At 39.1% G+C, this 12903-nt stretch overlaps 1 protein-coding gene across 3 annotated transcripts in view; it reads right to left on the bottom strand.

The window, feature by feature from the left end:
* LOC126268196 (PHD finger protein rhinoceros) overlaps window positions 1-12903 on the bottom strand; it is a 199618-nt gene that overhangs the window by 168144 nt on the left and 18571 nt on the right. For all 3 annotated transcript variants that reach the window (XM_049973814.1, XM_049973813.1, XM_049973815.1), the window contains exon 5: window positions 2658-2863. In XM_049973814.1, coding sequence (XP_049829771.1) covers window positions 2658-2863 — 206 coding nt within the window. The remainder of the gene's footprint in view (window positions 1-2657; window positions 2864-12903) is intronic.

Genomic DNA, 12903 nt, shown 5'->3' with positions numbered 1-12903 from the left:
AAGCTCGAAATTTTGTGTGTGTGTTTCTGTGTTTTTTTATTGTGCCTATCTACCAGCGTTTTCCCGCTTGGTAAGCCATGGAATCTTTGTTTTTAATATATTTTTCCCAAGTGGATTGTTTCTTTCTATTTTGTCTATTACCACAAGATGACAAGCACTGTAGTAGATCTCTTTCACATTTCAATTTGCATGTGGAGATGTCCTGCATGGTCTTTGAAAACGTTCTGTTGCCCATATCCGCCAGCTGAACTGACAAATACAACTCCCACTTTCCAGGCTGATCCATCTGGTGATACAATATCTCCGCCTGAAGGGAACTGAAACAGTCCACAACTTTCATCATTTCGTTGCTCACAACACCCACTGCCACGAGCTAACGTAACCTTCTTGGCACCTGTTCCTGTAATACTAGTAATTAGTATTACAACATGTAATTGTTTTCAGTAGATTATGGAATATTAGAACTAAAAACACACGTTCATAAATGTAATGTAAGACTTGTAAAAATTCAAGAAAGCAACAATGGATAAACATAAGTATTGCAAATGGAACCTGGGTCTACGCAGCACATACATAAACAATAATTATTATAAAAACAAACACATAAACATGCATACTTTCCTTAACAATAACCAGCAGAACATCCTGAGGAGTAACATCATCTTCCCATAAAAAAATCTGGAACTACATCTTCATCAGATGAAGACACCAGTGGCTCGCCCTCAGATTCACAATCCCAAATCTCATTTAGCGCATTTATAATGTCCTTTTCTGTTAACAGGTGTTTGGCTATAATAAATTTGTATGCTGCATGCACTATTTACACAGTTAGAATGCACTACTAAAACCATGTTTCATGAAAAAAAAGCACTGGCTGCGCAATAGTTGCGTACACGGTCAGAAATGTTTCAAACTGCTCTCCCTCTCCTCCTTTTCTGGAAAACTGCAATGTCATCAGGCAATGAAATAAAAGGGAGTTTTGTGATTATTGTTCAAACATAATCAAACAATAAGTGTGAAGCTACACAAAAAATTCGATTGTTATAGCGGATGTTGCAGAGGGGCCAGAACTGACATGTCTGTAATTCTAGGTGAATCTTTGTATTTCTCTTTTAAGGTTTCCCCATATAACGTAAAATAATGTATAATCGCTAATTATCTTAGTTAATAAAAGTCACAAAATTCAGCGCTCTAGGCAATAATGCAAAATAGTGACAAACGAAAGTACAAAAAAGTGGGTCACGAGTGACCCAGCTGCGGTTCTAGTCTCAATGACCTCGTAGACAAGATTAATAGTAAAATCAGGCTTTTTGCAGATGATGCAGTTATATATAATGACGTACTATCCGAAAGATATATATTCAGTCACACCTTGATAAGATTTCAACATGATGCACAGATTGGCAACTTGCTCTAAATGTTCAAATATGTAAAATATTGCACTTCACAAAATGAAAAAAACATAGTATTCTATGATAATAATATCAGTGAGTCAATGTTGGGATCAGCGAACTCATACAAACATCTGTCTGTAACACTTTGTAATGATATAAAATGGAATAATCACATAGGTTCAGTTGTGAGTAAATCAGTTGGTAAACTTTGGTTTATTGGTAGAATACTGGGGAAGTGCAATCAATCTACAAAGGAGATTGCTTACAAATCACTCATACGAGAAGTTCTAGAATACTACTTAAGAGTAGATAGGGCTAACAGGGGATGTTGAACGTATACAGAGAGGGACAGCATGAATGGTCACAGGTTTGTTTACCCTGCGGGAGACTGTCACAGAGATATTGAAGGAACTAAACTGGAAGACTCTTGAAGACAGACGTAAACTATCATGGGAAAGTCTAGTAACAAAGTTTCAATAACTGGCTTTAAATTATTACTCTGGGTATATACTACAACCCCCTACATATCGCTCACATAAGGTCACGAGGATAAAGTTAGAATAATTATTGCATGCCCAGAAGCATTCACAGAATCATTCTTCCTGTGCTTCACATTGGAATGGAACACGAAGAAACTCTAATAACTAGTACAATGGGAGGTACCCTCTGCCATGCATCTCATTGTGGTTTGCAGAGGATAAATGTAGAACAGCATGAAATTATAAATACCAATGACAACGCCACTGGGGCACTGTTAACAAGAACACTGAAAAAGGGAAAAGGTGAAACTTTCAATTTATTAAGCTATTTGAATTATGCCTTAAGATTCTACAGAAATTATTTAAATTAATTTTCAGAGTTTTACAGGACCAGTAGCAGTGTTTTTCCCACTTGTTAACATGGAGAAAAGCACAAAGAAAGAATATGAAGGACATCAAAGCAGAATTACATAAATTACCTCCCCATAAAAGTGATGTTTTACTGCTAATAATTTTTTTAACATGGAGAAAAGCACAAAGAAAGAATATGAAGGACATCAAAGTAGAATTACATAAATTACCTCTCCATAAAAGTGATGTTTTACTGCTAATAATTTTTTTGCAACTATAAAAATACTCTAAGCGCTGCTCCTATAAAGCTGCATTTTAGGGACAATAGGATTCAACAATCACAAAACTAAAGATGCTCATTGAAGGAGTCATATGAAAAAACAATTAATGCTCAAAATATAAAGTTGTAATTTTTATTCCAATGGAAACTCACAGTTTAAAGTCATGATGTGATTTAACAACAGGAGCACAGCGGTTGATGGAGACTGTAGGTTCAGGTAGGGAGTCTGGATTCACAGGTACTTGTACACCTCTCTCCCATTCTTGCTTCCACTGATCTGTTATTACCCAGTATTCATCAGGAGATAATGGTTCCGAGTCAGGCAGCTTCATTGCACTGATCAAGTCTTTTCGAAACAACTGAAACATAAAAAAACATAATTAAGTTATTATTTAATGAAGAGCCTGAGTATTATCTAATTTACAAATTGTAGACTTAACCAAAATGTTTATACAGCCACTGCATTCTGGATCACTTTCACAATTCAGTTCAAACTATTGCTGCCACTTCCAGTAACATAGGGCTAACAGAAATGATAGGATGACCACTGTTTCGACCTGCAATGTATTCCAGTCATTTTCAGAAAAAGAGTTGAAAACAATGTTTTTCTGGGCAATTTCTTTCCAAATCTATCATATCTGGTATTATTCTACATTTAGACTTGTTTTTCTCGGCTCAAGAACTTTGGATAAAAAAATCTTGAAGGTCAAAGTTACCCACGACAACCCTATCACACACATTAGTGAAAAAAATGTGACTTGTAGTTGGATAATTGAAGAGGAAGCTTGTTAGACCTCCTGGCGTAGTGTATTCTTGGAAAATGGAATAGTATACATACATATACAAGAGCTTCCTTGTCAAGAATCACAGCAGTCATTAGATACCATACAATTTATCTCAGAATAAAACACCCTGACTGCATTTGGTATTTTCTTAACACATGCGTGATTAAGAGTACCTTTTTTTTTATAAAACTTTTGAGCGCGGGCCCAACTTGTTCAATAAGGTAGTCAAAATTCTTTGACACCATAATACAGGCCTATAGTCCATTTTCTCATTATGTACCATAGTATCTCTTCAATTTTTCAGGCAAACTGTATTTTAGCTTCTTTCTGCTGCAGGTGGCAGACACTAAATTATCAGTTGGTTATGTGTAGTGTATGAAAAAACAATTATTATGATAATAATAATAATAATAATAATAATAACAGGAATACCCATAGATTGTCTAGCATTTGTAGAATGACAAAACCAAGGGAGCTCCTAGATGGATGACAACAGGAGGAGGAAAAATACGCAGGTGGAGAGATTTAATACCTGGGAGAATGGACGGAAACTGAAAAGGAAGCAATGGGAGCATCAATAAACAAAAAAAAATTTAGCATACAAACTAACCAACAACATTAAAATAAGAATAATACTTCTACTGATGCTAAATTGAGACATTACCAAACAGTGATCTGCCCTGAAGCCTTATACACAACAGAAACTCTTAATCTAGTAAGAATAGGGATACTTCCAGAGTCTAGAACTGGTGGAACGAAAGATTCTCAGAAGAATATTGGGTCCTCAAAGAACAGAAGATGGTCAGTTTAGAAGATGAGTGAACCAAGAACTGTATACCAAGACAGAGAGAGTCTCAGACATTATACTGAAAAGAAAGAGCATGTTCTACGGACACATCCTTATAATGGACCATGAGACACTGACACAGCAAATAATACAGTTTCCGGTGAACAACAGAACTGAAGTATAATGGATCCAAGAGCTACAAAGGGATCTAGAAGAAATGGGAATACAGTAACCAGAGATGCACAACAGGGTGATTTTTAAATAAAAAATTCACGCTTTCACAGTTTCGAGGACAGAGCTAGTTCCACATCAAACTCATCATGGACAGAACTGCAGAGAAGGTTGCAAAGTATGAGAGTGAAAGAATACTGCACGAGGAAGAAAGACCAGAAGAAATTAAGCTGATATCAATTAACAAGGTCATGATGGTCAAAACAAAAATAAGAAAACTGATGATAATTTTGTGTGGCTCAATGGGTCTGGTGCAAGTCTCTCAACTGGATGCCCTACGGGTGACTTGTGTGTCCTAAACCTGCCCAGTTACCCAACTGGGGAAAGGGGACATACAATTTAATGCGGAATTCATACTACTTGTTTCCGGGAACTCCTCAAAATGCTGAGAGGCAAAGAATGAAAAGTCCGAAGCACAACCGGGATTTGATCCCACAACCTATGTGGTTTGCATGCACACACTTTATCTTTAGGCCAGTAACAAATAATAAGGAATGTATACACCAAAAGGACCATTTATCAATTGCTGCTAACATGTAAGGGAATGAAGACACCTCAACAAGATACAAGAAAGAGAAGGGAAACAGTATACACGAGGAAACTGATAGCAATGACAAAATGAGAAGAGGAATAATAATAGAAGAAACAGAGGGCAAGCTAAAACAGTAATAATTGAAAGACCAGATCAGCACAGCTTGAGCCCCAGTAGATGAGAAGAGGACAGGATGCATCAGCAATGATCCAAAATGGCGATAGATGGAGGAAGGGACTAAATAATAGAATACATACAGTCATAATTTTTTTGTTATTTTCCAGAAGTACACCAAAATGTACCAAAATTAACTCATATTCATATTACAAAGCATACCAGAATATTTTAATGCATGCTGTTACAATCTCCACAGAAACTAGCATAAGTTACTTCCTGTGTACCTCTCTTTTCATTCGATTTGACAATTTTCAGAGTGATGGATAAAACTGACATTAAAGATTATATAGGAGCACCTTTCAAAATGTCAGCATTTCCAGATGATGTAACAGTTCCAAGTTAAGCCACAACTAGATGGTTACATGTGAAGCAGTGCGCAGCTATGGATCTTGCCATAATGGGATGGCACCTACACTAAAAATTCAACTTAAAAAACAAGGTATACACAAGGGAAGCCTAATGCATAAGCAAAAAGATCGTCTCCTGTTAGGGTGCTTGAACCTAGCCCATAGGGTCTTGCTGCCTATGGTACTAAACAATTTACTTCAGGTACAATCCCTTTATTGAGTTGTGCCTTATCAGCGATATAACTGGAATAGGCAGTAGCAGGCAAATGTGCAGAACACATTTTTCTTGGCCATGAGCCCCAGAAAGAGGAATGTATACAGGAATACCAAAGAGTTTTGAAGGGGCATTGGGAAGTTTAGTCAAAACGTATATGGGAATTGGATATACGACCTGATCTCATTCCCTCCCTCTCTATGTCTGACTTCTCCTCACCCCTCTCTTGATTTATATCCCCCCCCCCCCCCCCCCGGTCTATCTGTAGATCACCTACTCACCCTACATGTCTCCACCTCCTCGCACTGCCCATCTCCTCCCCCCTTCATCTATGTTCATCTACCAACACGCCATCCCCTGTCCCCCTACACCCCTATGTCCATTTCCTATTTCTCACTCTTGCTGATATTCAGTGTTGTTTATTGTTACAATCAATGAAACCTTGATTGGAATTTGAAGTCGCTAAATAAATGGGTAAATTGGTTGCCAGCATGAGTATAAGGAGTATGAGAGACCTCTCCAGCTGCTGGATCTGTGAGTATTGTAGCTTCAATGACAGCATTTAGCATAGTTTTAATCTACAAACGGGCAGGATTACAAAGTTTGGGATGATTCAGATTACACAGTAGTATCCTAATCATAAGCCCACTGCCATAAATAAAACTTTCCTGTTGAAAATGACTGCAAGAGAGAAAATGAAACAGCACATAATTGTGTATAAATTTATGTTTAAAATTATATGCAAGCAGCATTCAATACGTAATGCAACATTGTTTTTTTTTTTCCTTCCCCTCAGCCAATTTCAGTCGAAAAAATACAGAATTTGTTGTGGGACAACTTGGAGTATTCCTGCTTCAGTCCCTGCAGTTTTATGAAGTTCCGATAAATGGCAGTGCTATCTGCACTCTTCAAAATGGCATCTGTAATCGAGGTGCGTTCCATGCAGTGTGTTGTAATTTGAGTTTAAATCAGAGCACTGTAGATACTGATATGAACTGCGGAGACCTGGCAGAGAATAAAAGCTTGTGAGTCTTTGGGCAAGGCGTCTGTCATCATTGCAGCAAGGTCATGTAAGGCCGTATGATGTCCCATGTGCCGACTGGCCGCACATAGCTGTGATTCCTGCAATGTTGCACCATGTGGACACACTCATTCGAGGAGATCGAGTGATCACTATCAGACACCTCTGCTCAACTGTATGTGCTGACACACCCATCCACCAGTTGGGGTAGTCAAGGACATGTGCCTGCTGTATTCCTCACCCTCTAACAGAAGACCATGACGAGAATAAAGGACCATCTGCTGAAATTGCTTGCGTGTTACAAGGTTGATAGTGAGCATTTTTTGACAAACATCATCATATATGCTGAAAAATGGGTTCATCACTTCGAATTGGAAACAAAATAGCAATCCACAGGGTGGCAACACACCACCTCTGCTCCAAAGAAAAAGTTCAAAACCACATCCCTGGACACTAGATCGCGTGTTTCTTCTGGGACTCTGAAGGAGTTATTCTGTTTGTTGTCCTCCCTCATGATTAACTCTCAAGTGAATCATGTTAAAACTGAAGAAAGGACTTCTACGTGTTCGACACCACAAGGACGCAAACTAACTTCTCCTTGTCCGTCACAATGCAAGGCCTCATGGAAGTATGTGCACCTGGGAGGAGCTCATAAACTTCGTAGGACTGTTCTTCTTGTCCACCCTACAGATATAACTATAGCAATTTTATTCATATATGATCTTGTACATCTTACTGCATTAACATCTCTTGCAAAATGCTATAGCATGTGTGTCTCATACATATAATTTCAGAGGCAGAGACACCTTTGAAAACAATCATATCATACATAAGCTCTGCTGTAACTTCGTAACTTTTGCACATACTTTTATAAGGATATGACCACCAACTGCTGCAGAACACACTGCTGAAGACACCACATTAAAATCCAATGTTTGCCTGACAAATTGTAACATCTGGTTATCGGATTATCTGAATTATGTAGATGGGTATTGTCCTTACAAAACATCCTTCGATCCCAAAATCCTTCCGGACTCAATCCACTCGATCCATGACCTCACTTCACTCTTTCTACACTCACTCTCTACTCTCTGTAGTCTTCCTCATCCTTTGTTTTATCTACCTCTCTCAGCGCACTACTACAAATCATTATGAACTAAACACAACTCCCAAGAATATGCAGAACACATCCTTGCCACCTCCCCCCCCCCCCCCCGACCACATGAGTGTTCTCTCTCTCTCTCTCTCTCTCTCTCTCTCTCTCTCTCTCTCTCTCTCTCTCTCTCTCACACACACACACACACACAGACGGAGACAGAGAGGGGGGGGGGGATTTTCACATAAATTCTGGGACCACTCGACCTTCTGCCATCTCGAACAACAATATTTTAAAGATAAGTGTGAGAGAGAGCCTATTTACTGTGCAACACATGTCTGTGTGTGCGGGATGGATGTTGGTCCTGGGAGGACACCTCTATTCATCATGAAATATTTGGTATAAACAGCACAGTTCACGAACATCACAGAGTACACTACTCACTAAGACCACCACAAAAAACATTCAAAACAAGCTGCTTACATCCTTCGCAATATGAACTCATGACGTCACACAGGACATCATGGGTAAAAGCACACGTTTGGAATTTGACTGTCTGTTTAACCTGTTTTGTAAACTCACTGCGTTTAATTGGAGTTTAATTTGAGTGAAACGTGATGCTCGAGTTCTGATGTTAAAATTGTGGAACCATCGTACGTCACTTTTCCTTTGTGGAAAACCTTCACTATTGTCCTGAACTAATACTATATGTCAGACTCACATTCAAACTTACACGAAGACAGACAAACATAAAAGTTAGAGCACTCGGAAATTTGAAGGTTAAGAATTTTCAGCTGCAAATAATTTTGTTGCCCTAGCAAATTTCTTGATAGGGTGGAGATGAAACCAAGGCTGAATGAAACAGGTGAGAGTCAAATAGCTTAGGATGACTTAAATGCAAAATCTTTCTATATAGTGGAGCAGAATCTGATCAGTTAGAATGAAATATGATGTGTGCAAATGCAATTGAAATGTCGGCCAGACTACAGACAATTCACGAATAGCAATCTGCAGTTAATAAAATGATTTTGAAGCAAAAATCTTCTGATTGTAGAACATCACCGACACACACAATTGCACAACACATCAGTCAAATCGTTGGTACCAGTATTAGCTGATACTGTGAGCCTTTTACAGAAGTTGGCAAAATGGCTAAAATTTTGGGAAATCTGAAGGCAAAATTTGGAACATGTTCGACTATATGGGCCTCTTATGCTGCAGATCAACGAACATTCAATAATTTGAATGTAAGATTACTAAAAGAGGGACAAAACTTCCAGAATACCTGTAATGTCGAAGGTCTTTGCAACAATTACTGTGGATGCAACAAATGTATTCAATTCAAACAATAACAAATCATCTGTCAATTGAAAAGGAGATAAATGTAATTACTGCCACAAAAGGTGACATTTTAAATCGGAGTGCAAATTTTTTTTAGCAGAATGCAAAATGAAAACTGATAATTCTGAGCACCATGCTTTGAGTGCAGAACAAGCATTGTTTCTGCTCCAGGTTGCACAAATATTTAGTTAGCTGAAAGCGCTGCATTGACACTTTTAATGTCACACAAAGATTGGTTTAATATATTTAAGCCAACTGAATCTGATGACTCTTATGTTCAAATTGGAAATAACTCAACTGATAAAGCAAACATCATAGTATTGTCATTAGTTGAGGGAAAATGCCAACCTTGCACTTTGACAAACACATTATACACTCCAAAGCAAAAGAATATTTATTTTCAATGGGAGCAGTAATAAAAGAGGAATGAAAGTCATTTTTGACAACAAGAGAACAGATGTTTGCAAGTCAGGTCCAGATGCAGCAGGAATTAAGATACACAATATGAGTTTTCAAATGTTGTTTATATGTCCAGATGTACTACAGGCAACTCCAGTTTCCTTGATTCGACAATCCTCCGGCATCCTAAGTTTGGACAATCTATTTCAAAGATCTCAAGATCATGGATGATATGAATTTAGTTTCTGGTTTGAAAATGAAGAAAGATAAGATCTTCATTGTGAACCATGTCAGTATCCCAAGATGAAGAGAAAATCACTGCATTCAAATTTGGAATCAAGATAAAATGTTCTTATGAATGTATTCATCCAGATTTGAATGGATAAATGAGAAAACAGTCTCTTGCGGTGGCACATTTAAGGATGACTGCACTTCAGATTTGTGTATTTTCTTTAAAGTAAACATGATACTTTTCATGGGTTTTTGGAAATTCAGAGATTGATTTAAATTGGACACAAAATCAGAGTTGCAAAAAGTGACAATGGGACTGAATTAACAAATAAGCAATTTGAAGATTAATTCATGCAAAGTAATATAATACAAGGAAAAACAAGTCCCCACACAATGCAGCAAAATGGCCGAATTAAGCGAGAAAAACAGGCCTATTGTTGAGTATGCATGCACTGTGTTATTGAATACAGACTTGTCTCACAAACTTCGGGTGAAGACAGTAAATTGTGACATATATATATCTTAAACTGATGACCATGTAAAGAGAAAAATAATTTTACACTGGAAAATCCTGGATGCAATGTAACAATATGAAAAGGACAGTTGCTACTCACCATATAGCAGAGATGCTGAGTCACAGATAGGCACAATAAAAGGATTGTCGGAAAGTGAGATTTCGGCCAACAAGGCCTTCATCAAAACTAGATACCATACACACACAAACATGCACATGTACACACTCATGCAAACGTAATTCACCACACATGACCACAGTCTCTGGCAGCTGAAACCAGTCTGCAAGCAGCACACATGATGGGAGAGGCAACTGGGTGGTGGGCAGGGAGGGAGAGGGTTAGCAGGGTAGAGTTGGGGGATGGTAAAGTGCAGCTTTTTGGAGTGTACAGGGATGAGGTGGAGAGAGGGTGGGGCAGTAAGGTGCAGTTAGGAGGTCGAATGGACCAGGGGTACAGTAGTGGAGAAGGAGAGGAGTAGGAAGATTGAGAGTGTGTTGGTGGAGCAGAGGGCTGTGTAGTGCTAGAATGGGAACAGGGAAGGGGCTACATGGGTCAGAACAATGACTAATGGAGGTTGGAGCCAAGAGGGTTATAGGAACATATGATATCTTCTAGGGTGAGTTCCCACCTGCACAACTCAGAAAGGCTGGTGTTGGTGAAATGATTCAGATGGCACATGCTGTGAAGTAGTCACTGAAATGAAGAATGTTGTATTGGGTGCAGTGTTCAGCAATGGGTTGGTCAAGCTGTTTCTTGTCCACAGATTATCAGTGGCCATTCATGTGGACAGGCAGCTTGTTGGTAGTCATGCCCAAGAAGAATGCATCACAGTGGTTGCAGGTTAGCTCATAGATCACACGACTTGCCTCAAAGGTAGCCCTGATAGGATAGGTGATGCTTGTGACCGGACTGGAGTAGGTAGTGGTGGGAGGATGTACAGGACAGGTCTTGCATCTACCACTATTACAGGTATATGAGCCATGAGGCAAGGGGTTGGGAGCAGGTGTTGTGTAGGGATGGACAAGGATATTGTGTAGGTTCGGTGGGTGGCAGAATTCCACTGTGGGAGGGGTGGGAAGGATAGTGGGTACGACATTTTCATTTCAGGGCACAACGAAAGGTAGACAAAACCCTGGTGGAGAATGTGATCCAGTTACTCCAGTCCTGTATGGTACTGAGTCACGAGGGGAATGATCCTCTGTGACTGGACGGTGGGATTTTAAGAGGTGGTGGATGACTATAAAGATAAGGCATGGAAGATCCGTTTTTGTACAAGGTTGGTAGGGTAACCACAGTATGTGAAGGCCTCAGTGAGACCCTCAGTATATTTTGAGAGAGACTGCTCAACACTTCAGATGCGACAGACACTGGTACCTAGGCTGTATGGAAGTGACTTCTTGGTATAGAATGGGTGGCAGCTGTCTAAGTGGTGGTATTGCTGGTGGTTGGTAGGTTTGCTATGGACAGAGGTACTGGTGTAGCTGTCTTTTGAGGTGGAGGTCAACATCGGAGAAGGTGTCTTGTCGGGTTGAATAGGACCAGGTGCAGTGAATGGGGGAGAAGCTGTTGAGGTTCTGGAGGAATGTGGATATGGAGTCCTCACGAAGATGTCTTCAATGAAACTGAACCCAGTAACGTGTTTGGGATTCAGGGTGTTTAGATAAGCCCACGAATGGATTGGCATAGGACGGTGCCACGTGAGTGCCCATAGCCATACCCTGGATTTGTTTATCATCACAGAGAATTACTTCTCCTTTGAAGCCATTACCTAATTGGTCCTGTCAAATTTCCTATGCCCACAATCTTAATCTGCACCTGATTTTGCGTCAACATGTTCATAATTTTCCCGCACTTTACACATTATGAAAAAATGTTTGTGGAGAAAAAATGATGCTGCCATGATATTGGCCATCCAGTAGTGTTTACAAATATTACATGGTTAAGTTCCTTGACACCAGGGCACTCTACTCAGCAGGTTTGAAAGTTGGAAGAATTCTTGCAGTATCTCCCGCCACTGCCAAGCTCTATGTGGCATGGTGGCTGATGGGAGTAATTACGTTCGTTCAAATGACGATATCATGACCAATAACAACCATTTCCAAACTGTATCTACTGCGCAAACACAGTTTCGTGATTGCTGTGATCATCGTGACACCTATATGGAACCCTATTTAGCACGTTTCGGCGTATGGCCACTTGGAGCACTGATTGACACCGTCATTCACTTTGCGTTGCTCAAATGTATTTAGTTTAAACACAGTACCGGTTACATATTTTATTCATGCTGAGCAAATTTTATTTTTTTATTCTCTTTGCCAAGTGCAGGATTTACATATGTATTTTTTGTGATGTTACACAAACAAACAATGTGAGTGATACATTGTGTGTGTGTGTGTGTGTGTGTGTGTGGTTTTCTACATAACTGATGAGGCACAGTACCTGATTACCTCAAAATGATGACTATAGTGCAAGAAACACAGAATAACACATATTCAAAAACCATACAAAATACTTCTATTTAAAACATGTCATGCTAAGCATGAAGAAACACGTAACTAGTGCAATATTTTATTATTCAAACAATGAATGAAAGCTGCAGGCTTTCAAAAACATCAATTGTGACATACGAAATTGAGTCAAACATTCCTACTTTCTACACATTTATTAGTACCAGTTACATCAGCAGTTTTTATTAGATAATAAACCTTTGTTGTATAATAAAC

This window comes from Schistocerca gregaria, chromosome 4, assembly GCF_023897955.1.
Source record: "Schistocerca gregaria isolate iqSchGreg1 chromosome 4, iqSchGreg1.2, whole genome shotgun sequence".
Taxonomy (NCBI): Eukaryota; Metazoa; Arthropoda; class Insecta; order Orthoptera; family Acrididae; genus Schistocerca; species Schistocerca gregaria.
The sequence above is the reverse complement of the archived record's forward strand: the minus strand, read 5'-3'. Positions and strand labels throughout refer to the sequence as shown.